The 26,451-nt window shown below is 40.4% G+C and overlaps 6 protein-coding genes across 6 annotated transcripts; 2 read left to right on the forward strand and 4 right to left on the reverse strand. All coding sequences in view use genetic code 12, as the record gives it.

Annotated features, from left to right (window-relative positions):
• Positions 1-383: 383 nt before the first annotated feature.
• Positions 384-4,661, forward strand: SSK2 (Suppressor of Sensor Kinase (SLN1); the record flags this gene model as incomplete). Its single annotated transcript, XM_001387275.1, has 1 exon — positions 384-4,661. One exon carries the CDS (start codon positions 384-386, stop codon positions 4,659-4,661), a length of 4,278 nt encoding a protein of 1,425 aa, XP_001387312.2.
• A 141-nt stretch (positions 4,662-4,802) lies between these two features.
• Positions 4,803-5,225, reverse strand: IMG2 (mitochondrial 54S ribosomal protein IMG2). The gene has a single exon (XM_001387679.1). It carries the CDS (start codon positions 5,206-5,208, stop codon positions 4,831-4,833), a length of 378 nt encoding a protein of 125 aa, XP_001387716.1. The 5' UTR covers positions 5,209-5,225; the 3' UTR covers positions 4,803-4,830.
• Positions 5,226-5,468: 243 nt separating this feature from the next.
• SUR1 (putative zinc finger protein) lies at positions 5,469-8,333 on the reverse strand. Its single transcript, XM_001387680.1, is given in 3 exon segments — positions 5,469-6,201; positions 6,232-6,866; positions 6,885-8,333. The coding sequence occupies 3 exon segments, from the start codon at positions 7,954-7,956 to the stop codon at positions 5,500-5,502; spliced, it is 2,409 nt and encodes an 802-aa protein (XP_001387717.2). The 5' UTR covers positions 7,957-8,333; the 3' UTR covers positions 5,469-5,499.
• Positions 8,334-11,109: 2,776 nt separating this feature from the next.
• On the forward strand, positions 11,110-13,068 carry NSR2 (nuclear localization sequence binding protein; the record flags this gene model as incomplete). Its single annotated transcript, XM_001387276.1, has 1 exon — positions 11,110-13,068. One exon carries the CDS (start codon positions 11,110-11,112, stop codon positions 13,066-13,068), a length of 1,959 nt encoding a protein of 652 aa, XP_001387313.2.
• Positions 13,069-13,379: 311 nt separating this feature from the next.
• PAT1 (topoisomerase II- associated protein) lies at positions 13,380-16,172 on the reverse strand (the record flags this gene model as incomplete). Its single annotated transcript, XM_001387681.1, has 4 exons — positions 13,380-15,260; positions 15,315-15,413; positions 15,510-15,919; positions 15,965-16,172. 4 exons carry the CDS (start codon positions 16,170-16,172, stop codon positions 13,536-13,538), a joined length of 2,442 nt encoding a protein of 813 aa, XP_001387718.2.
• A 446-nt stretch (positions 16,173-16,618) lies between these two features.
• On the reverse strand, positions 16,619-19,097 carry ABZ1 (para-aminobenzoate synthase, (PABA)). Its single transcript, XM_001387682.1, has one exon. The coding sequence runs from the start codon at positions 19,046-19,048 to the stop codon at positions 16,739-16,741; it is 2,310 nt and encodes a 769-aa protein (XP_001387719.2). The 5' UTR covers positions 19,049-19,097; the 3' UTR covers positions 16,619-16,738.
• Positions 19,098-26,451: the final 7,354 nt, after the last annotated feature.

The following is a 26,451-nucleotide window of genomic DNA, read 5'->3' on the forward strand; positions in this document are numbered from 1 at the left end:
CAGTTTCCGGGAGCAATTCTCTAAACAGCAACGGCGCAAATGCTTCAAATCCTCATACTTCTTCAGCTGTGCCTCCGGCAAATTCCAGCTCTTCAACTGCCAGAACCTCAGAGAGGGTATCTCGTCCAGCCATAACAGCTCGTCGTCCTTCCCTTCTCAGAAACACGTCTTCTAACACAAACTCTTCTACCACCCAATCAGCGTCTGTAGCTGCGGCTGCGGCTGCCATTGCTAGTGTAGCTCCAAATTCGCATCTCAAACGAGCAGAGAAAGAAAGGAACGAAAGAGAAAAAGCTGAAAAAGAACGAGCTGAAAGAGAACGAAATGAAAGAGAAAGAGAAAGAGAAAGAGATCGCTCAAACGGAAATTCAACCTTGTCAACTATGTCGAATAATTCTGCTGCATCTGTATCTTCACTAGCAAACAGCACCAGTAACTTGAACCTCTCAACTAACAACGCTGCCACCACCAACAATGGCAACAATAGTACAACAAATATTCCATCTCATAATAGCAATTCATCACTTGTAGTCAATGGCAGTAATCCCTCTAATAATGGTGGTTCTTCCAGTCATACAAATACAGTTCATTCTTCCAATAATCATTCCACTACTCATTCTGCTAGTGGTCATACCACCAGTCATCCTACCACTCATTCCCATACTGCCACAACGCATTCGCCTACCTCTGGGTCGAGCTCTCTTCAGAATTCTACTGCCAACCGATCACGGTCTAGAACGCTTTCACAGAATCTTTCGCAGAATCACCACAACAGCAGCAGCAGCAATAGCAACACTCAGTATTTTGCACAAGAAAGAGCGTACTTGCGTAAAATGAAGAATCAACTCGTAGACGACTACTACACCAAAGGAATCACTGGAGCAGATGAAGATGCTAAGGATAACGACATCAACGATGATGATGAAGAAGATGATGATGAAAATGAAAGTGGGAATACGAACTTATTAACAGACCTAGATGACGACAAATACCAGATTGATTTTTCCCAAGCTTTCCTGATGATCAAGAGTACCAACGCAAATTTCAATATCAACCCTAACAAGAACGTAACACAACTTAGTCTTGATGAAGCAGATGACCCGGCAGTAATAGAAAGACTAGAATGGCAGGCCATGTTGACATCTGTTCTTACAGGAGATGTTGTGAGGTCGGAAAAGACCAAGATCATTAACAACAATAACCCAGAGAATGCCCAAGAGTCCTTTTTGCATGCAACCTATAAGGAAAGTTTGTGGTTTGGTATCAGAGCAAAGATATATAATAGAACGGAAGACGACCAAAGGAAGATCATTGGATATAGAAGGACGTTAGTAGATCAATTCGTGGAAGATGTTATGAACTTTGAGGTCAGCTACGAAGACCCCGTCAACAATCCTACGAGAAGCCAAGTTGTGAGGATAATAGAAAGATACGATGCAGCTTGTGGACTCTGGAGAACACTAGAGGAGATGAAGAACGACAAACCAGCTTGTAGAACAGAAGCATTTGTTAATCGCATAGATGCCCTCAATGCTTGGCTCACCATCACAGATGCTATAGCTAGAGAAGCCAATTCCTTGCGGATATGGATCGGTAATGATGAGTTGGATATCAGCAAGAGTCCAGCTGAGAGTTGCACTGCTACAACTGCACCAAATTCAACATCAAATCCTGCTAGTGCTTCTGGAAGCAACAAGCTAGTCAAAAAGATTTTTGATGAGGATGACAAGTCGTTGGCAGAACGTTTAATGAAAGAAAAAGATGTACATACTATATTCCGAAAGCGTATCTTCAAGCCGATAGCGCCATGGATGATCAAGTCTAAGGAAACATATATTCGACTAGGACACATGTTTGAAACCATGAAGCTTCCTGATTACATCCATGATTTGATTCAAATATGTATTATACCGATGAAGTTGATCAAAGAAATAATCAATGTCAGACTTGGATATGCCATGAAGTTGCAGAACCCAACGTTGATGATGATCGACCAGATGATAGATGATTTCAAATCCTACATCACCATTGCTTTAGAAGTCAAACTGGGAATCCAAGAGTACTGTAAGCCAGATGCTGGGAAGACGTGGATCCTTGGTGATCTCTTCGAAGGAGAAAACCTGGATTTCGACCAGGTTGTCCTTCGCTGTGTGCGATACTTCTTGGTTTTGTTGAACAGAAAGTTACTTGATAGTTCCAGATCACCTACGACGTTCAGAACTTTCAAAGAACCAGAGGAATTGGAGGAAGCCTGGAACTTTTTGAAGTTGCTTGGTAATTTTATCGATGGTGGCAGTGTAGTTGTAGCAGAGCAAATCACGTTACTAACTTCCAAATTGATTCATCGTTTGTTGTCGTATTTCAACAACCAGATCAGATCTCCACCTTCTGGTTCAGCTTCTGAAATGATCAGATGGTACAGTTCAACTACCGAGAATTTCGGACAATTGCGCCGTAAATTGGCGAGATTTACTGGTGAAATCTCGCGAGACTTCACAAATTCGTTGGTTTTCGATCTTCCTTCCTCTCCCAATAACTTGACAAAGAACATATTGGAAGCATTAAAAGCTACTAACCACTTCTTGGTGTACACTGGTACCGTTGAAGGTCAGGGTATCTATTTCTTTGCCAGCTCTGAGTTGTACGGTAATGAACAAGAAATTTTGAAGATAATTAATGGTTCCTATATCGGATTGGATCCTAACGAAACGAATGTCGAGTTTTCCGTCTTGTTGAACATGATCCAAAGCAAAGAAATCGATGAGAACTACCTTTCTCAGCCAATACCATCCCAGTCAAGTGATTTTGCATATGTATTAGCTCTTTGTCCACCTAAACCAATTGTGTGGGAAGGGAATGTAGTTACAGTCAAGATAGGTGAAGTTCCAATTACAGACGTGAAAACGGGCCAAATGCATTTGATCACAAAGTTGCCATACTACAGTTTACACATCGTGAGAGAAAAGTTCCTAGACATCGTCAGTGGAGTGATGATAGTAGGTGGTACGATGAAGCCTATAGAACAACGGTGCTCCTTAGCTCGTGTTCACCATGAATTGACTAAGATCAATAGAGCCTTCTTCCGGATGTGCTTGTCAGTATTAGATTCTGTGAAGATTGTTCGAGAAAAATGTAAGGAGTGCTGTCCGAAAGGAGATTGTCAGGCTCTTCTAAACAATTTTTTTGTCTATGCTAGGGACTATGGTAAGAATTCTGTCAAGAACTTGGATTCTTCACGGAAGTCGACTGTTATCATGAAGTTGATCCAACTCTCAATTGAATGGGTTAGTTTTATTTGTGATGACTGTATTCCTACTGACAGGAAGACTTTTAGATGGTGTGTTTTGGCACTTGAATTCGCCATGGACATGACCAGAGGTTTCAATGTCTTGGTTTTAAGCGATGAACAATTCTACACGTTAAAATTGAAGGTTGCTCGTTGTATGTCGTTGCTTATTTCCCATTTCGATATCATGGGTGCCAGATCGAGTGAAGCAGAAAGAACTAGACTATTGAAATGGACTTCACAAAAACATAAAATTGAAAACAGTGCAGATGACGAGTACATCCTCAAGATGTATAAGGACGATTTGGCTAAGCAAATCGATGAGATTGAAGAGTATAGAATGGAATTACAAGAACAATTGCAATCGGTTGGTAGAGTATTGGATGTCACTGATCTGGAATACCAGTTCGTCACATTGTTGGCTTCTTCCTTTTCTAGTGTTTCCATTAGATGGCAGAAGGGTAGGTTTATTGGCGGCGGAACCTTTGGTCAAGTTTTTGCCTCGGTTAATTTAGATACCGGTGGTGTCATGGCTGTCAAGGAGATCAGATTCCACGATAGTCAATCGATCAAGAACATTGTCCCATCCATTAGGGACGAAATGACAGTCTTGGAAATGTTGAATCATCCAAACGTTGTTCAATACTTCGGTGTAGAAGTTCATCGTGACAAGGTGTACATTTTCATGGAGTTCTGTGAAGGTGGGTCACTTTCTGGATTGTTGACTCATGGCCGTATCGAAGATGAAATGGTGATTCAAGTTTATACTTTGCAGATGCTAGAAGGCTTAGCCTATTTGCATCAGTCGGGTGTTGTACATCGCGATATCAAGCCTGAAAATATTCTTTTGGATCACAACGGTGTTATAAAGTTTGTAGACTTTGGTGCCGCTAAGGTAATTGCTACTAGTGGAAGAACCAGAGCTCCAGGAGTGAGTTCAATTGGAACAAGACTGTCCAATAGTTCTAACCAAAACTTGAATTCTATGACTGGTACGCCTATGTACATGTCCCCTGAAGTCATCACGGGATCTTCTAGTGACAGAAACGGGGTGGTAGATATCTGGTCGTTAGGATGTTGTGTTCTAGAAATGGCAACAGGTAGAAGGCCATGGTCCAACTTGGATAACGAATGGGCTATAATGTACCACATAGCAGCTGGCCACAAACCTCAATTACCATCCCCTGACCAATTGAGCGAAGCTGGACGCAAGTTCTTATCCAGATGTCTTGAGCACGACCCCAAGAAGAGACCAAGTGCAATTGAGCTTCTTAGCGATCCCTGGATTGTTTCCATCAGACAAGCAGCTTTTGGAACATCTTCTGAGGTTGGAACTACACCTTCCTCCGAGATCAGCTTTGATCCTATCCAATGAATGCCTATATACATTTTTGTTGCTCTGCTGCCAGGAGAAATATATGTATTATTTCACTATATATTGTAGGAGGTGCTATTTACATTGTAATAGATATTGATATGGTTATATCATATTTAGGTTTAGGATTACATCGTCAGGTTATTCCAGTATTTCAGTTCTCAGTAGTCTATATACGACTGGGAAGTAAAGTATCGAAATAGGATTTTATTTCTTCTACTACGTTACCCTTAATATTCACATATCCAGCATTCTTGTTAATGGTTATATCTAATGAAGGATTCAAGGATAACAAATCCTTCTTGAACTGGAAGAGGTCTCCCTGGATTCTCTTGATTTCTGTTGTGTATTTGGTATTTTGTACTTTCAAGTAGACTGGCCAGTGCTTGTATTTGGTTGCATTGATAGAGTAGTTATTGTTTCCAAAGCCATTGTTGGGCAAGTCCTGGTGGTTTATGCTGGAAAGAGCGGGTACCTCGTAAGGTTTTACTACAGCAGGAGGCACAGGTACTCTAACAGACTTCAACGACACTAAAGAGGGTCTCATGTTTACTCAAATATATGTGTATATCGATGTTGAAGCTTTCACGAAGGTGAATATTTCTCTTAAAGAACATATTTCTGAATTCTGAAAAGTTTTAAATGTCGCACGTCACAGATGTCGTACTCTAAGCTTAAGAATTACAGAGGAATTTATGTATGTATGCAGTATTTTCATAAATAGCTATATACATAAAAGTACAATATTTAAATATAGTTGAGTATGAATTAATTCAACAAATAGGTATATCGATAATAAATAGGCGTAGGTTTAGCGATGTACATTTCCTTGTAGATTTCAGCTATTTGACAATTGCGATTTTAATTCCATATCTTCGAAATCCTCACCTTCAACCTTATGCGACTTCATATGCTTAGTGAAATCGGGTTTCTTCTCGAATTCTTCGTCACAAATCTCACACTTGAAGGTCTTAAAGTGTATTTTCATGTGCTTTGTCAAGTTTGAACTTTCACTGAACCGCTTATTGCAGCCAGGCCATTTGCACGCCAACGGCTTTTCTCCTGTGTGAACTCGGTTGTGAATAGACAACGATGAACTGGTTGCGAATTTCTTTCCACATATGGAACAGCTGAATGGTTTTTCACCGGAGTGCGTTCTCATATGTTGTTTCAACATCGAATCAACAGCAAAAGTAGCTCCGCATATTTCACATTTACATGGCTTGAAATTGGTATGAACATGGATATGCCTCCAGACCTTTTGTCTCTGGGTGAACATTTTCCCATTATGCCTTTCGCAGCCAATCCAGTCACAGCTGTAGATGGATTTTCCTGAGCCAATATGTTCATCCACCAAATGCTGTTGTAATTCTCCCGCATTGGCATGAATTTTGTTGCAGGGAATTGGATTTCTGTCACTATCAACACCAATTTGCCACTTGCAAGTGAAGTTGGGATCTTCTGGATGAATACTGCTGCTACTATTCTTTTTCGGCATAATTTTTATAGACGTAATATTGAGGTCGTCGAATTTTCGAGGCTCAGAAGATGGTTCTTTCTTTTCTACCACACTATTTGGTAATATTGGTGGAGATGTCATTAATGTAGGAGAGGATAAGCCAGATTTCGAGGAACTTGGGGTCAAAAGATGATTTTGACTCTTGAGAGGAACCAATGAATCTTGCGAATATATTTCATGGATCTTGTCTCCCTTGTGTGTGACAATATGGTCTATCAATGAATTTAGATCGGAGTTTATGTAATCACAGTCGTTCCATTCACATTGATATAATGTCTGTGCTGGGTTGACTGTATTGTTCGAATTATTGTTCGAATTATTGTTGGTGGGCATGCCATATTCTTGGCCAATGTGCTGTCCGATTAAATGCTTCAAAAATGTATCGTCAGTCAATTTTTCGAAACACTTGTCCCATTTACAAGAGTACAGTTCAGAGCTGCTCTCGAATGGCGCTCCTTGAAAATTATGCAAATATTCAATAGAGGGTTCTTGTTTCTGGAATGTTCGATTATTATTTTGCAGTGGTTGCGAGTTGTTCAAAAATTGATTGAAATTATTGAACTGAATGTAGAAGTCAAAATCAGACATCAACTTGTTAGCAGGTTCTGAATCAGAGGCTACTGCAGTGGAATCATTTTGAATTGTTGTGTGAAAACAGGATTGGTGGAAATGATGATGGCCCGGAGCTTCATCAGAAACTGGACCTGTTGATTGCTCTGGATTATCGGAATGGTGGCAATGATGTGGGAAATGGATTTCAAAGTTTTTATCGGCTAGCTTTCTTTTCTTTGCAGCTTGCAATTGTATTTCGTCTGATTCCGTTGCTATTTGGTCCAAATTTTGATGGACGCCATTGATTAAGTTTGCAAACATGGGCTTCTTAGATAATTGTAGATCGCATAGATTATTCTGATGGTTACTCGGATATCCTGGAGTTGTCGTATCGCAACAATCATAGACTATAGACGTGTTGGAATCTGAAACACACTGAGGATCGTTGCAAATAGCTTCCGTAGTGCTTGTCGACGAGACAGTGCCACCATGACAGACAGAGTAGCTGGGACAATTTGAGTTGCCACAGCAGAAGTCAGTATTATTTTTATCAGCAGGTATATCAGAACTGCTATCTTCAATGCAGTGGATGTCGTTACAGCATATTTCTTCCAAGTAGTCTCCTGAGTTATCACAACATCCGTGGTTCTGACAAGAGGAGTTTTTTGAGTCGTCACAGTTCAAGAAGAAGCAGTCGTCCAACTCATCGCAGAAAATGTCAGTGCACAAGTCGAGATCGTCAAATTCCTGACAAGATTCGTCGGCTACCGTAGTCGTAGATGGTTGCTTGGTCACGCTGTTATGGTGGTCGTGGTCATGATTATGGATATGGCCATGGATATGTGTATGGTCTCCGTGTTTGTGAATATGTCCATGTACATAACCATGGGTAATTATTGAGCTGTTGAGCTGTTCACTTTTGGTGAGCTTCTGGTAGAATGACTTTGGCAAACTTACATTGGCAGATTCCACCAACGGCGACACCGAGCCATTTGACGACGAAGTCAAGGAAGTGAACTTAGAGTCCGACCTTTCTGAAACAGAACTGGAACCCGAGGCTGACTGAAGCTCTGTAGCGTCAGAAGCTCCGTTTTTGCTCGGAACCAGATCATGACCAACACTAGAATCAACTGAAGAAGCCCCGAAAGACGTACCAGAATTATTTGAAGCCGTAGAACCAGAACCTCCAGAGTCTGTCGAAATATAAACAGAAATGGAACTCATGGCAGACGGCGGTAATTAATATTCAATTTAGAAATTTCGTTCCAATGTACCACTTTATTCAACGTTGATCAGCAATAAGAAGAACGATATGAATTTAATATAAAAAAACTATTTTATAATGAATGAAAATTACACGGAAAAAAGTTTGACCTGAGAATAGGAAGTTCAACTAACCTCTGTGAATGCGTATCGTTACCCGAACCAAATCAAACTTTTCCTGATTGCAGTTCGGACTTTTTTATAACCGTTATCTTTAGAATTGGCCGAAGTTGTGATGGAAGTATACGTGCACTTACTATATGACTTCGGAAGTGGCGTAGATTTGATTACTACTCTCTAACTCTTCTAAGCACTCGGTGTATCCTTCTCTCTTAATTTATTGCCCCCACATGCCAGCAAAAGTGGATAACAGCCATATGTACAGACTGTAACGATTTTTCAAATTGTTGCAATCACCCTGGTGGTTACCACTTCAGAGATGCGCGGGGTGCCAAATTAGGTGGAGCCGTGCTCTATATCACGTGTACTATCAAGTGACTTTCACGTGATGTTTGATAAATGTACAGTCGTGTGAACTTTATATTCAGGGTTGGACTATCAAATACTGCCAGCAGCTCCAATAGCGATAGACAGTTCACGAGAATTTTGTTTAGCTGTATCATGCTATTTTCTGTATAATTGAATCAAATATTACTAGTTATTATCAATTTGGCTGGCTCTATAATTTTTTAAATAACTTTGAAAACTGGCAATAATCATACCATATTTTCGCAACAATTGACCATACAATTACGAAATTTTACATTTTTTAGGACGAACTCATTAAAAGGCAACTCTTCTCAAAGTGTTATCTAGATATAGAATTGATCAACTGCTACTATCAAATTAACAAACTAGATTAAGTTCATAGAGAAACCGTTACTTTAATAAGCTCACTGCAATTAATTTGTACATAGAGTAATTGTTTATCGCCGCAACAACAATTTTATGGTTTAGTTTGGATGCAAACAAGCAAGCGCTAGCTAAACCATAATTTCAGGATGAACCATGAAGTCTTTACTTAAACCCCGTGAAATACATTAGCATGCACAATTCGCATTTCAAAAAAGGAATTGGAATACTTTTGTATGAGTCGTCCCGCACGTCTGATAGAATCAATGGTATCATTTTAACGACTACAATATTGTCACTAGTTAGTACAAGGATTGTCTGCTGATTTTACGTGTTAAACTTTTCTGTAAGATCATAAACGAGCCTTGATGTTCACAACATGGCTCCTGAATCTTTCTCAAAATGCTTCTATGCGTATAAAATACAATTATTCTATAAAATTGTCATAACTAGGATACTCGCAAACACAACATTCTAGAATTCGCCCAAACTTGTTTACCTTCGGGATCCACCTACTTCCACACGGCGAACTGATTCGATTCTCTTGAACAAATATATCAAACTGTTTCGAGTTTCAATTTCTTTCAGGAGTATATCAACAACACACAAGTGACTTCGTGGTAGAAAGAGAGAAGAATGTCAACTCATAGCGCCTTGAGGCAGTTGTCTGATATCCTCATCAATGCCCAAACTGCCTTTTCAAACTTATTTGGATAGAAGGGAGATTTCCAACATATTTATGAGACTGCTTCGACAAGAAGTGCGCACCCTAAAATGGAAGAAACATCAACAATACACGTAAATTTTTTGTACACCTCTTTATTTTGTGGCTATGATGTGAAATTACCAAATTCTTATGAACAACAATCTTCCTTTGGCTTTGCCAAAAAATTTGGAAACAAGCTGGCAATACAGTGAGCTATCATGTGGATTGCACTTCCTAGTAATGTAAAATGCTGTCAGTCAGCGGTGGATCTAGACCCTTCCAAACCCGCAGATGATCGACACTATTTAGACTTTAAACAATCCACAGTACCAGAACCCTTGCACATATTTCCAAATCAACAACGTCCAGGGTTTATCCAGTAGTGTTCAGTACTTTTTCATAGTAGTTTATTTGTAGCTTTAGAATTTTCATCAAACTGCTCTAGGGCGCATGTAAAGATGTACGTTTCACTCTTCGGACAATTCAGATGATAAACAAACAATAGCGATTGTCCGTTATATCGATTGTTCCAGACAGCAATTGTTTTAGGTTATTGTTCTACCATAGAGGGAACCATGGCTGCCTGTCACTTGCGGGCGTGTATGTGAACAGGTATCCTCGAAAACAGCTTCACGTTTAGCCCTGAACGGACGCGGCTACACCGTTTGAACCTAAAACTGTGAGACTGTTTCTGCTATTTCGCGACACGAAATGTCCCTGGTTCAAGGCATAGGGTACACGTCGGCTAGGTGCATAAGCTGCGCACACCAGGGGTCTAAATGCTTAAATGAGGAGGCTACAGACATAAAGTTGAAACGAGAAAATACAACAGTGATAATGCGTCCCAGATAAACAACGTAAACTGTGGGCATTACGAGCAGCAGTTTTTTCTGAACAATGATAATTGTATACAAATGGATACAATGAAAGAACCAGATAGTGTGTCAGATTTGCTAACAATGAATACGAGTAAATTCAATGGTTAAGTATCAGCATTGAATGCCATTGAAGTCCATTCATGCCATAGAAGCCCCAATTCATGATGCATCCCCAACCGAAATAGACATTGGACAACAATGCGCTGCCATGCAGTGCAACACAAATAATATCGACTTTAGAAACTTAATAATGTACGATGGTTGCAGCACTTTCCTGATCTGGACCAATGATAAATATTGACTTGATATCCTTTTAGCCACCAAATGGACCCCGTAAGTTTTACACCTTCTATCACATTGTGTGTTAACAAAATAACTAATACACATACCTGTCCGCCACTTTAGATGATCTAGGATAACAATGATCTATGCATGGGTACTGCTCTTCAAAATTAATTGTATTGTTTATACTTTCTTTTCTCTTTTCTACCAACTTCCAACAAAGAGGAGTTGTTTTTTGGCTACCAACTCCTTGATTATCCTTATCTAACACACTAGGATCACATAAACTGCTGCTATATATACACAAAATCCCCCTTGTATCCATATAACAAGGGTGTTCTTATTGTATATATTGTTTTTGTATATTTGTTTCAGTCCCCAAGACAGCTATTCACTATGACTCTTAGCCAACTTATTAGGAGGAACACACGAATAAAGTCTTCTAAAGATGCAGAGGACTCTAAGTCTGGCACCAAGAAGAGGAGCATGATGACGAAGTCCAAATCGTTTCTAATTAAACTCCACTCGAAGCACTTCAGCATCAAGAAACCTCAAGAGATACCTCCAGAACGGTCAACAAGACTCGTGAATCTGGTATCAATGCCGCTACTTACCAAAGGACTTCGGCACAATCTTGATGTTCCCATAAACACACAGAAACACGGATACGTACTTCTGGATCTTGGAGGACCGTTCATTGAAAAGAGTCAATCAACAATTGACCTTAGAGTCAACAAAACACAGGATGAAGCTCAAAGCTTGGAACCAAGCGCTACTTACAAAGATGCCATTTTCGAAAGCAATAACTTTGAAGTCGAGTCCATTTCCACAGCACCACCTGTGGTAACACCAACGAGAAGTAGCACTTCTGAAACATTGATGACACCTACCCACAATAAAAGGGCTGATTACACAAACGATACCATCTTTGGCACTGAAGCCGTAACTTTTGACGAAGACTTCTTGAGTCATAGCACATCAAGAGAAGAAGATTTTGAATGTCTAAAGGACGGTGAAAATGCTAACGTTACTGAAGTGGATTCATTGAACGATCTTAACTTCCAAATTTTCCAAGCATATTCTCAGTCTAAGTCTAACCTCAAGTTAATTGGAGAAGTCAACAGGAAAGTTCCTATGATACCCGAAGAAGTGCTGCCTCTTTCTATGCTGACCTCTGTCCATTTGGTTGATGACATTTCTGACGAGAGTTGCGGGTCGATTCAAGTCCAGCTGATGAATTTCCAGCAATCATTCGTAAACTCTTCAGATGACCTCTCTAGCGAAGTTGAATCCCGCGGTTCTATGGAAAGCGCTGAAACATTCGAAGAGGTGGCCACAGGTGAAGTGGTGGATGGAATTCTTACCACTATTGGTCCCCAAGAAGTCACCCAGAACGATAATGTATATAGAAAAGAAATGATGGCATTGGTAGGAGAACACAGGCTCCTCTTGAAGAAACAACAACAAGAAATCCAACACCTCAAGGAATTGTTATTCCAGGAGAGAAGGTTAAACAGTTATTTGGCATCAGTAACATTGTCAGGATCACCTTCGTCCAATGGACACACAACAAACAAGGGCTCGAATTCCAGGAAGTTCAGGTCTAAGTTTTTGCCCATGAAGATTGCTGTCTCCGACGACAACGCCATAAAGCCAACTAAGTTGTCTAATGATGGCATGAAACCATACCACCTACTTCCTCCTTTACCTGTCCCTCAGAACGCGACTAAGCACAACAGCCAATCATCGAACCTGAGCCCGAAACCAATGAGAGAATCTTCCATAAAAGAACGACAGATCAGAGAGTCGTTTGTCAGGGAGTCGTTTTCTCTCGATTCCTATGCTCGTGAATCATACTCCTGTGAATCATTCACAAGAGAATCACTTGCAACCATGCTCCAACCCAAAAAATCCATCTTGAGGCATTCTTTAAACTCGAAAGCAAGAGCTTCAGCAACATCTTCATTCTATTATTCAGCGCTTGATATCGACGTTGACGAAATCAAAAAAATCATGTCTTCCAATCCTCCATTAGTTGATTTGGATCAAAAGCAAGAGAAGAAACAAGAGCAACAAGAAGCAGAACAAGTCACGGAGCATCAACTTGCTCGTAAAACTTCTTCTAGCTCATCCGTGGTCTCTGTCATGAGCACTTCACACAAGGAAGGGCAAAAATCCAAAGATGCTCATGAAAATGAGTGCAAAAAAGAAGACCAATCCACCGCATCTGAAGACGTCTGTTCTCTTTCGGCTTCATCATACACCAACCACAGCAATTCCACTGTTCCCGAACAACTTAGCCCTAAAGCTGCTCTTCGCTCTGGAGAGATTTTATCCTCCGAGATTTTAGCTTAAAGCAATCAGCAGCATCTTAATACCCCCTAATAATTAATTGCATAGAGACCATCGCTTTCCTTTCGTTCCCTTTTATATTTTAATAATATTTGCCTTTTTGCAAAATATGAAGATCTAGAGGAACATTATGTTAATATATGTATATATACCGTAGCTAGACGAGTCGAATCATCTTGTTGAAAATAGTTTACGAGGTTGCAAAATTGACGACGCATGCCACAAAAAAAAAAATGTTGTGACGCATGCCGTTAATGCGCATTTTCTAGAAACCTTAGCAACATCGCATTCTACTTGAAAAGTTCTCTGGACTGTTCGCTGATGAAGCGATTCCAAGCTGCAATGGGCGATACCTACCAGTTGAGCGACAGCCACATTACAATAAGGAATACTCATTTTATGGTTTTATATTATAGAAAAGTAAAAAAAAGAATTATATAGTACATGGAGCAATGACTCGTTCACAAGACTCAGGTCTGCAACTCCTTGATTTCAGTCTCATCTGCAACCAATCCCATGACGACCAAATACATATTTAAATTGTTCAACAAGTTCAGTTTCTTGTAGAGGTTGTCAGCATCGGCATCATCGATAGCCTTGGCTCTACTCATGACTCCGAAAATCTCATCTCTCACTTCATCTACAATGATTCTTTGATGATTCAACTTACCACCAAGAGACAAAGTGGCCAAGAATTGCCAGACATAGTTTTCTCTGGAAGAGCCATCATCAATATCTTCAGGGTGAGGAGGGAAGATTGCTGCGATTCTGGATTCCAAAGAAGTGAAGAGCTCGTCATAACACGAAGACCATTCCGAGAGATCAGTAGCGGAGATTGTACCTTCACCGATGATTAATTCTGCACGAGACAACAAAGTAGTCAAGATTGTCAAACCGATCTTGGTAGTCGAGACATAAGCAACGTTGTTGTGTTCTATCAAGATCACTAATAAGCCGATAATCTCATTAAATTTGAAATCTAACACGGCATTCATCAACACCTTAGAGAATGTCATTGAGTATACTTCCACTAATTTTACGATTGTCTCGGGAACTTTTTTGGTCTCGTATGTTGTGTACGAACCATTCTTTATAACAGACAAGTTCTCGAGGTTGGACATGATCAAAGTGACGATAGTCAAGACTTGTTCTCTAGACAAGAACTTGAACAAACGCAGCAAGATCTTGAGTCCCTTGTTGAAGTTCAAGCATTGGATGAAAGGATTGACTTCTTCGTCCTCACCGAAGGAAGTAGACTGTTCCAATACTCTCAATGATTCCCACAACTGTGTAGTGTCGACATTGGCATTAGTTCTAGACTCGCTCTCTACACTCATAAGCTCTGTAATGATGCCTTCTAAGATGCTCATGATATCCTTCTTGGAGTATTTCTTGATTACTCTAGGAGCTGAAATTGAAGGAGATCTGTTCTTCTTTGCAACAGCCTCTTCACCGAGTTCGTCACTGACGGCATCACCGCCTTCTAACTCCTTCTTCTCCTTTTCAAGTTTTCTCTGCGCAGCCTTACTGATAATTTCCAACTGCTGTCTTGGCTTTTTACCTGTACCAAAGGAAATTTTACCCAAGGCACCCTCCCGAGCATACTGGGTCAACTTAGGTCTTTCTTTGGCCACAGTAACAGCCTTTTGCACCTGCTGTTGCATTCTCTGCAAAGCTACATCGGCTCTCTTGTAACGACCACCAAGTCTGTGGCCACTCTGCTCAAGATAAGCCTGAGCAATGGAGTTGTGTTGCTGGCTGGTTTCCTGCAAAGAAGAATTCTTAGGATGAATCACTTTATAGACTTGGGCATAGAAGTCTTCGTTGTAGGGGTCTTCAGTGACAATCTGCGACAATTGGAAACGTGTAACAAAGTCCTTATCCTTTGGATTCATGATCCCAGAGTATCTCATGATACGTGAAACCTTCTCCTGTCTTCTGGCTGCTCTTTCCTGCTGCTCAGGAGTCAAGTCCTGTTGCTGGTGGTGATGATGGTGGTTGTGATGACGGTTATCTCTGTGGAACTGGTTAAATTCCTGAGATTGAGCTGGAAGAGGCTGCTGCGACTTCTGAGACTGAGACTGAAATTGAGAATCCTCAGAAGATTGTTGGTGAGGTTGTTGATGTTGTCTTTCTACGTCCTTGGAGCCCAAAACTGGGAACTGAGACAAATCAGCTTTAGCCAGAGATTTTTGCTGGTATTGCTGCTTTCTCTGGTTCTGATTATTTGCTGGGACTACATTGGATACATGAACTGCATCCTGAGGTTGTTGAGGTTGTTGAGGTTGTTGAGGTTGTTGAGGTTGTTGAGGTTGTTGAGGTTGTTGAGGTTGCTGCTGCTGTTGAGGCTGTTGAGGCTGTTGAGGCTGTTGAGGCTGTTGTTGCAGCTGTTGAAGTTGAGGTTGAGATTGTGGCTGAGGATGAGGTTGCTGAATTCCTGGAACGTGTTGTGGAATGGGTTGCTGAAGTTGGGGAGGCAACTGGCCAGGCAATCCTTGCATGATAGGGAATTGCGGAGCGTATTGGCCAGGAGGTGGAGGCATAAATCCTCCAGGTGGAACCATATAGCCCCCATATTGTGGGGGAGCCATCATACCAGGGTAACCAAAAGGTGGGGGAGCAAACTGGGAAGGTTGTTGAGGGAGTTGACGCTGTTGCTGGTCGATAGAAGTGAGCTGGGCTTCAATTTCTTCAAGAGACAAGATCTTCTTTTCGCCAGTAACAGCACCAACAACGGCATCAGACGAAGCCTGAGCAGGAGCATTGGCTCCCCACAAATCAGCCATGAACTCATCGTCATTCGACTGTGCTGCAGCTTGAGCATAAGAGATGGTTTGAGGAGCTGGTAGCCCCGCTGGTGCGGTAGCGCCAACGCCAACGACATTTGAGGCGTTAGTACCGCCAGGTTGGATGTGGCCTGAAGCACTGCCAAAGTCAAAATCTTTACCGACGGAGCCTGCAGCGCCAAACGTCTCATCGTTGTAGATATCGTCGCCATCTTCTAATTCTCCCAAGCCGTCGTAGGTGTCCTGGAAATCATGAGAAACAGCCTGCTCGTTTGGTCTGGCACCCGGTGGAGCCGTAGGGTCAAAACCAAAGAAGGACATCGCGCGAAGAACGTATATCCAATTTTTCTGGAAGCTTTTACAGTGTTCCAATGGAATTCTCAAGAAGAATGCAAACGAAGCTTTTCAATTTGTGACTTCAGTGAAAAACTCAATCGTTGGAGAAAAAGTCGACGAAGTCACGTGACATAATTCATGATAAAGAGACGAATGTGCAGGTATTTTGGATTAGTTGCCATGGCTGCAACAGTCTGGCTGAATGTGGTGTGATAACGATAATTCGACAGCATATCTAAGGAACTACAATGTGTATATAAAGTCGATTGAATATAAATATTGAGTGAGAAATAATTATTGTATTTATACACTTGAAACCATGTAATTATATGGCTATATCTGCCAGAATATACTGTCCCAAAACCTGCGGTGCAAGTATAGAATATGGTGCCATATTGATTAAAGATTGAATAACCCTTATAATTTAAATTATAAAATATACGATGCATTTTATATGAGATGAGATACTATATACCATATATCTTCGTTTCTATGTACATTTATGTCTATATTTATGGACGAGTGCCCTCTATGTATATGCTCCTGCTCTATCATGTGAATGCCTGTAAGGCACTGATCAACTTCAACTCCATCTCCTCCCATTCTCCTTCGGCATCCGACAAAACGGTGATAGCTCCACCAGCACCAATTCTGTAGAGATTGACGTCTCCGGCGTTATCCTTATCGTCGTCATAGTGGAATACCGACCGGATGATCACTGACCAATCAGAGTCGTCTGTCACAGACCAGTAGCCAACAACTCCACTGTAGATACCTCTTCTTCCACCAGGAAACCCAGTGCTCTGCAAGCTTTCGATATCCTGAAGCAACTCCACTGATCTCTTCTTAGGTGCCCCTGTCATTGATCCCGGAGGCAACGAGCGGTGTAAGATGTCAATACCATGGAATCCTTCCTTTTCCAATTCTCCCTGAATTACGCTCACAAGCTGATAAACTGTTTTGTACTCTTCAACTGCCATCAACTGCGATACAGTCACCTTCTGGGTGAACTGGTACAAATCGTGTCTGATCAAGTCTACAATCATCAAGTTTTCACCCATTTCTTTGGGTGTTTTTAAGATCTTGGTGGCCATGGCGAAGTCGACTTCGGGTGTATTTTTCACAGTTCCCTTGATAGGTCTCAACTCCACTCTCTTACCTCCTTTTTCACTATCTTTCCATGATACAAATCTCTCTGGCGACGATGAAATCAAGACACAGTCGTCGAATTGCATAAAACATGAAAAGGGAGACGGATTCTTGCGGAGAGTCAAAACCTTGTAGATCTCCCACGGCTCTATGTACGAAGGTAAGAAGATCTTCAGCTGGGTGGTGAGACAAAGTTCGTACGAATCTCCAGAATGTAAGAAATCTTGGCATAGATTGAACTGTTTCTTGTAGATGTCTTTGGCTGGAAGTTCAAACTTGATAACATCTTCATCACCCTGTTTAGCCAACTGCTTAACACTGGATGGAATCGAGTCAATGCTGATTTTGAGCTTGCCTTCATAGGAAAGATTGGTGATGTTATTGTACAAGTTTTCCACCCAAATAGTGTCGTCAGATTCACTAATGGAGACGATAAACCAGTCATTGGTGACGTGGTCAAAGATGATAAATCTCTCTATATACACCAATTTTAAGTCAGGGGTGCTATTATTAGTAATTGGTTCTAATTTTTGCACGATTATATGTTGTCCTTCTTCATAGGAGACGAGACCCATGTAGCCACCAAAGAAGGGTAAGTCCCTGGAGTGATAATTACCCAACTTCTCATTGATATCTTCCCTGGAGATGTATTTTTCCTTCATCAAACGAGATACAAGACTCCACACATCTTCGGTGACGACTTTGGGCTCTATTGTAGAATCCTTGTACTTAGATATAATAACTTTTTCTGGCACATCTACAGAATGGGTGATCACATCACTCTTACCTCTCGTTGGCAAACCAATAATTGACCATTCACCTGGAATGGAAGCAGAATTCAAAAGTATGAAGTCGTTTCCGCTCGTTTTGTGTAAGTAATCACAGATGTCCGTGGGTTGAATATCTCCAGACAATTGGATTTTTTTCAAAACAACATTGGGAACGCCGTTACTTTCAAGTTTTCCATCGCGGATCAAGAATGACTCATGGACAGCATGATCATCAATGAGACTCTGGCGGTGCTGCTTGTCATGTGAGAATACAAACGGCCTATGGCATCGGTTATACTCTGTGGCTATAGCCGTGAAGTTACGGACCAATTCGTCTCCATGAGAAGAGCAGATCGATTCGGGATGATACTGGACCCCATAAAAGGGAAGAGTTTTGTGCTTAACAGCCATCAATATTCTATTTTCTACATTATTTTCGTCGTTGGGCTCATGACAATAGGCCAATGGAACTATCTCGTCGTTCAAGTCCTTGACATACAACGAATGATATCTGACACTTCCAAAGGATGAAACCTTCTGTTCAGCTGTAAATAACTTGTCTTCGGATTGAATAGGATAGATATCGTAGATCTGGCCGTGTTTGACAACTTGCAATTTGTCCACGGGGTTTCCGAACTCATTACATAAGCTTTGGAAGCCCAAACAGATGCCTAGAACTGGTACAGCTCCATTGACTTCTGTTTTCATTTTCTGCAACAACCAGCCAATGATACCGACATCTTTGGCTATTGCCGGATGTCCTGGGCCGGGTCCAATCACGATATACTCGAAAAGCGGTAGAATGCTTGTGTAGAACTGCTCATATTCATCGGGATTGTAGGCATCGTTGTGGATAGTGACAACTTCCTGTCCTGTACTTTCGCGCAAAAGATGGGCAAGGTTGTTGGTAAACGAGTCGTACGAATCAATAAGGAGAATCATAGAGGATTTAGAAACAAAAAGACAAACAAAGCAATCGCTGGAAGAAGTGTGGAACCAAGTGAACAATTCTGCATCTCGAAATAGATCTGAGTGTAAGCTCGTAAATTTTTTTCATCTGCAGTAACTTACATAAACGAGCAATATAAAGTTACAGAGAAATTTTGTATGGACAAGAAATTGATAGTGATGGAAATAGTTGATGTACACTGCTAAACTGAAAGCCTTCTTTGCATCTTAATACCTCCCAAGTATTCTATATTTTGGCAATTAGATATTCAAATACTTGTACTCACAAGGTTTGATGCTTTTGGACTCTTCGTTTTTTTTCGCAGCTAAAATAGCTTACAATATTAGCTACAATTGAGTAGAACAAATTATATATCTATAGTCTGTTTATTTACATAATGTACTTTTACTCCTCTTCATCATCTTCATCATCATCATCGTCATCATCTTCACTGTCTTCATCATCAGATACATCCTGCCCAAGTGCCTTCAACTGTTTTTTATACTTCTTATTAGCTTCGTCCATATCTGTCATCAAAAGCATCAAGTCATCAAGCTCGCTCTTTGGAACCATATTAGCACTTGATTTCAATTGTTTCTTCAACTTCTCGAGTTCCTTCTTGTGACTTTCTTCACTTTCCTTGAGTTTCGTTTCAAGAGCTGCAAAATTACTTTGAGTTGCTTTCAACTCTTCAAGTTCCTTCTTCAAAGATTCTTTCTCCTTGTCTAAAGTATCACTAGCAGATTCTGCCTTTTCATTGTCCAACTTCAACTTCTTCAACTCTTCCTGCAATTTCGTAACCTCTTCTTCAGCTTGCTTGAGCTTTGCAAGTTCACTCTTTTCAACTTCCTTCAGTTTAGCCAAAGACGCTTCGGATTCTTTCAATGCCTTTTCTACCTGGATCAATTTAGCTGCACTTTCCTTGACAGAACCTACTTCACTCAGAAGTTTACCATGAGCAGACTTTGTCGTCTCAAGTTCTCTTTCAGTACTTGCAATAGAATCCTTTGCGTTGCTCAACTCTTCTTGAACATCTTTAAGAGCTTTCTTCGATTGTTTGAGTTCACCTTCCAACTTCTTTGCATGATCCCTAATTTCTTTCAATTCACTTTCAGCTTGACTGGATCCCGACTTCGAGGATTCCAAATCCGACTTCAAAGTAGAAATAGTATCCTTGGATAGCTTCAATTCTTCTTCAAGCTTAGCAGACACTTCTTTCACAGAATTTAAATCGTTGGCAACATTCTTCAAATCTGCAAGAGAAGCCTTTGTCTTTTCAAGCTCTGTTGAAACATTACTAAGTTTAGATAATTCCTCATTAGCAGACTTTAATTTAAGTTCGACTTCTTGCAGTTTGCTCAAAGTTTCCTTAGTTAATTTCAATTCTGCTTCAACATTCTGCAAGTTGGCAAGAGAGCTCTGAGCTGATTGCAACTCTTGTTCATTTATGGCAAGCTTACTTTTCACAGCCTTGAGCTCCTCGGATAGTTCGCCAGAGCTCGAAGTTACAACTTGCAACTTTGATTCCAACTTGCCCTTTTCTGAGGCTAAACTCTTGAGTTTCTCTTCTGTAGCCTTGGCCAGCTTCTCATGATCTGAATAATTGGACTTCAATTCCTTAATTTCTTTCTGTAAGGCCTGTAGTTCATCAACTTTACCACCTAATTTTGTTTGCTCATCAGAAAGGGATTTCAGAGATTTAACTAACTCTGATTCTAGTTGTCTAATTTTGGCATCCAAAGACTTTGCTGCTTCATCCTTGGACTTAACCTCTGCTTTCAAGTTTTCAATCTCAGAGAGCGTCTTTGCACCCTTAGTAGTTTGAGTATCTAGATCCTTCGAGATCTCCTTGTGCTTATTGGACAATTCCTCATATTCAGCTGCCCACTTTGAGACCTCACTTTCTTTCTCCTCTTTAAGCTTCGCATGTTCTTGTATTTTCTTTTCCATCAAAGCATCTACCTCGTTCTTTGATTTCGATAGTTGATCAAACTGCTTCTTGAGCTTCGTCAAAGCTGCTTCACCGTCCTTTGAGGCTACCTCTTTATTGGATAGTGAGTTATTTATGGTTTCAATTTCTTTCTTATGTTTGGAAATCTCTGAATTCAAAACTTCAATTACACTGTTTCTATCGGACAACTCTGACAAGTTCGATTTATTTCTTTTCTCAACATCATCCATTTTATTCAAGAGTTCTTTTAATTCCAGCTCCTTCAGTTGCAATTTTCCTTCCAATGAGACAGTTTCATTCTTCATGCTTGCAATAGAATTCTCATTTGCGGCATTCTTGGCTTCAAAAAGTTTGCTGTCCTCCACTTTTTCCTGTTTAAGTTTTTCAATCTTCTCTTTGAGGTCTTCGATTTCTGCTTTCGCATCTTCCAAGTGTAACGTAATTGTATCGACTGATCCTTGTAGCTTTGACTTCTCATCAGTAAGGCTACTAATTTTCGCGGAATGCGACTCTCTGAGAGAACTCAAAGTACTCTCCAAGCTTTTTATTTTATCGCTGTATTCTTTGATAATAGTCTCTGAATTAGAACTCTGAATTTCTCTTTCTTTTTCAATCTCAGTGCTTTTGTCAGCAAGTTCTGACTTCAAGTTGGTTATATTGACTTCTCGATCTTCTAGGCGCGACTTTAAATCATTAACTTCGCTGGTGAGCTTCGAATTTATGTTCAGTAACTCCTTTGAAATCTTCTTCGAGCTATTCATAGAGTCTTCTTTAGACTTTTCCAATTCGCTGATCTTCTTCTTCAAGGTTGTCACTTCGTCTTTTAACGAATTGATCTTATCAATCTGTTGAGCACTAGAAGCTTTGGCAGTAACCAAATCCTTACTTCCTGTGGACAATTTATCGCTGAGAGTTTTGATTTGTTTGTCTTTTTCAGCAATGGAGGAAATCTTGTCTTGCAATTCGGCTTCTTTATCTTTTAGCTTCAGTTGAATATCCAATTCACGTTTTTGGAGATCCTCCTTTGAAATAGTCAAGTCTTCAACAAGCTTAGTTTGCTTTGCGATTTCAGCGGCGGAATCCTCTCTGAATTTAATAAGTGTTGATTCGATCGACTCTTTCTCGTTCGCAAGATTGTCAAGTGCAGACTTTTGTTTTTCCAATTCAGAAACCGACTTGTTGAGTTCTGCTTGTAATTTAGATATTGCAGTATTGTGATCACCAGAAAGCTTCAACAATCCCATTTTCTTAGAATTCTGAAGAGAAGAAATTCTCTCTTCATTCAGCAGAAGCTTCTGTAAAAGTTTATCTAATTCTGCTTCTTTGACAGATAACAACTTTTCTGAATTTTCCTTTTCCAATTCCAATGATTTGAATTGTTCTTCATACTTCTTCTCGCTTTCAGCTAGATCGGTTTCACGTTGAGACAAGAGTGCCTTGCTTTCAGACAATCCACGTAATGTCGTTTCAAGTGTACTCTCGGAAGCTTTCAATTTCTCAGAGACTTCTGTATGGTTCTTTTCCCATTCACTAACCTCCCTGGCGTGTTTCTCGCTAAGTTCTAGAATAGACTTCTCTTTGTCCGACAAGGCTTCAGCATTTTCCTTGTGCTCAACCAACTTTTTGTTGTGAGCATCCTTAAGAGCCGTATGAATATCTTGTAACTCCTGTAGTTCTTTTGCATGCTTATCCTTGAGAGAAGTTAATTCAGTCAAGCTCTTTTCATACAGTTCAGTCTTCTTATTCAAATCTTCCACGGCAGAAGAATTCTTCAATTCCATCTCTTGCAATTCACTTATGTGAGCATTCTTGATTTCGGTAATAAGTTTTTCATTCTCAGACAACTGAAGAGCAACCTTTTCATGTTCTTCGATTTTGGACTTCAATTTTAAGTGCATATCAGACTGTTCAGCATGTAAGGAACTTAAATCTTTCTCGAACTTTTCCCTTAGCTCAATAAGCAATTTAGCCTTTTCTTCCAACTCGGATGCCACCTTCTCATGCTCTTCTTCTTTTTTGATTAAGTTATCTTTTGTGGTAGAGTGCTCATCTTGAAGGCTCTTCAACTGCTTCTCATGTTGTTCTGAAAGATATTGAATCATATTCTCCTTGTCCAGAAGACGAGAAACTGTCTCCCTATGTTCTTCAATCTTGTTTTTTAATTCAGTTCCAATAGACGCATGCTCTTCTTGTAAGGACTTAAGCTTCGTTTCATTGTCTTCTTTCATTGAAAGCAATTCAGCTCTAGTCTTTTCATGTTCTTCTAGTTGCTTGTTCAAGGATTCTTTTACAGATGAATGTTCTTCTTTGAGTTTGGAAAGTTGATCCAACATACTAGTATGTTTGGAATGAGTTTCATCGTGATTCTTCTTAGCTTCCTCGAGTTGGCTAGCAAGCTTATTGTTCTCCTCCTGTAGCTCTGATAGCTTGTCATCAGTTTCTGACTTTAAAGCTTTGAACTTCATCGTTTCAATCTCCAAGTCATCCTTCAATTGCGACAATTCCTCATTCAACTTTTCGTTGTTCGAGCGAATTTCGTCATTGCTCGTTTTCAATTCAGAGACCTGAGTCTTTAAACTGTCGATCTCAGCAGAAGTCAGCTGCTTGAACGAGTCAAATTCTTGCTGCACAGAGTTTTTTTGTTCAACAAGCTTCGTCATCTCCTCGTTAATTTGGTTAAGAGCCTGTTCCTTAGAGCCCAGATCCTTTTGCAAATTCGAAAGTTCTTCATCAACAGCAGATTTGGATTGCTTAATTTCCAGGAATGCAACAGAAGCAGATCTCAACTTGTCCATCAAATGCTCATTATTTGCTTCGGCATCATCCAACCTCTCTTGAAGTTCTTTTACAGCGGACTCTTTGTCTTTCTTAAGAGAGTCAATATTCCTGTTGAGACTGGCAACAGTTGCTTTGAATTCTTCGCTGGTGACTTTCAACCTCTCAACATTAATTTCATTGGTTTTTTTCAACTTGGCCAATTCATTCTTGGCACTTGCTAATTCCTTTTCGGTAGATTTGATGGCATTCTCAGCGTCTCCTTTCTGTTTTTTCAAATGGAACAAATCACGAGTCATATTATTAATACCATCCTCCAACTTTTTTTTAGCTGCTTCAATAGTTTCCAATTTTGATTCGAGGTTTTTCGACAACTCATCACCAGCTCCGATCTTCTTTTCTGAATCCTGTAGTTCCTTTTGATACTTCTGAGACGATAATTCAAATTCTTCCTTAGTTTTCTCCATTGATTCCAAGGCTCTGGCTGTTTCCTCATATTTCATGTTAACAGAGCTATGATCCTCTTTCAACGAAGCAAGTTGGACTGTAGTTTCTACCAAGTCGGCCTTGGTCTTCTCGTAGACCTTTTCTAATTCTGCAATTTTCTCACTAAGCGCAGTTGAATTTGCCGATGCACTTTCTTTATGAGCTGCTATTTCCTTCTGCAACTCCGTGTACTTTTGGTCAAGATCTTCGAATACTTCATAGTTTATATTCGACTTTGGTTCTGCTTGAGGATCGTGGAACAATGCCCTTTTAATTCTGGTGAAGTTTTCTTTAATCAAGTTGACATACACTGAATTAAAGAAGACATCTGGTAAACCGGTTTCATCCTTGTTAGCAGTCAATATTTGCGCTTCTTCAAAGGACTTAAATATGTCGCTTTCCTTAAATTGCTTTACTTTAAGAGAATAATTATCCTTTCCAAGTGCTTTCACCAACAAACTGTGGTAATCCGCTCTTGGAAGAGGAGAGTCCTTAGAGGAGAACTCGTAGGCTACACCTAAGAGAATTGTAGCCATTCCGTGTACAAGAACAGTAGGCTCTGAAGAGATATCAGACAAATAAGCCAAAATAGATCTGGGAATAGATGGGTCGCTGAGGAAATCGTTAACGGCACCAAAATCTTCATAAATCCATACCGTCAAAAGCATCAAATACCCTACTGAGATTCTGGGATCCATGTTATCCAAAGTAGTAATCAATAAGCTCGCCATTGCTGGGATTGCTTTCATTACTTCAGCACCTGCCTCTTCATCCCCGGTTTTGATATTTCGGGCAATTTCTTTATTCTCGTTGGAATCCTCAAAGAGATAAATAAGAATCAATGCAGCGAACCAAACACGATAGGGATTCAATTTAGTCTCCGAATCGTAGTCCATTAATGTGGAAAAGATATTTGCATATGGAGTAGTGAGTGAATTTTCCGACTTGCCATTAGCTTCTCCATTTGAATATCCGTTAGATCCGCCATATTCTTCATTTTGAAGATTGGCATAATAGTTTGGAATGGTATAAGCCTTTTTTTGGTCAGACAAAAATGCCGACTTAGAGTCTGCGTTGTCCTTAAAATAGGATCTCAAACAGGCAGCAGCACCGACTCTGATTTCAAACGCATGAACCGAATTAATAAATAGGGCCCAGTTTAACAAAGCCATTGGTACCGGCACTGGTTTATCATATGTTTGTAATTGCGTTGGCAAAGATGGATCAATGTAGGGCACGTCTATTTGAGAAAATTCAAACTGAAGCTTGGGGTTTCCGTTGATGAGATCACCAGCAGTTAACAATGCCACAGATCTAACAGTATTATGGGTTATTGGCGAAAACACAAGTTTCAAAACTATCAAATGAACGTTGGCTTGGAACAATTTTTCTTGGTTTTGGTTGACAAATTCGTTGTCTTGTGAAATAAAAGTTTTACAGATCTCTAATGCTATGTCCATGTTCTGCAATCTTTGATCTGTCCATACAATTGGAGGTGCAAGAACCGGAAAGCCGTTTTCATCAGTTATACCTTCTTCGTAGACGTCATCCACTGGTTCCGACAACAAATGGGCTAACCGAGGTATGCATTGTGTCTCAAGGAAATACTTCTGGTTGGAGGCATTGTACTGTAAAAGGTTGTCTATTAAAGTGAGACAGTCTTGTACTAAAATCGACCCCCTGATGCCCCCTTCTTCAGAGATAATGTCAAATAGTTTGTCAAACGTGTTTTCAAATGCTACAAGTTTCTGAATGTTGAAGTTTCCGTTGACTACGGCCATTAAAAGCAAGATGGTCTCATTTCTTACAGGGTCATTATCATCGTTCAAGAGAGATACAAGCACAGACATGGAAGTTGGTATCTTAAGCAAGCTTTCCTTTGTTCTAGTGGATCGAGTGGAGACCAACGCTTCTAATAATTGCAACGAGTATAGGCGGATATGAAAATCGTGGTTGTCCTGGACGATGTCCAACAAGAGAGTGATTACTTCTTGATCTTGGGTCAACTCGTCAGCAATCCACATGGACATCTGGTCGATAGTGACATCTTGCATCAACAAAGGAGATGGGTACTTTCCATTCTGGATCCGGGACTGTTGCGAGATCCAGCCTCTGGTCAAGTCCTCGTCGGTTTCGCCTCGAATGAACAAGATCAACAAGGTTTCCAAGATAGATTTGACGATT

The sequence above is a fragment of the Scheffersomyces stipitis genome, chromosome 1, assembly GCF_000209165.1.
Source record: "Scheffersomyces stipitis CBS 6054 chromosome 1, whole genome shotgun sequence".
Taxonomy (NCBI): domain Eukaryota; kingdom Fungi; phylum Ascomycota; class Pichiomycetes; order Serinales; family Debaryomycetaceae; genus Scheffersomyces; species Scheffersomyces stipitis.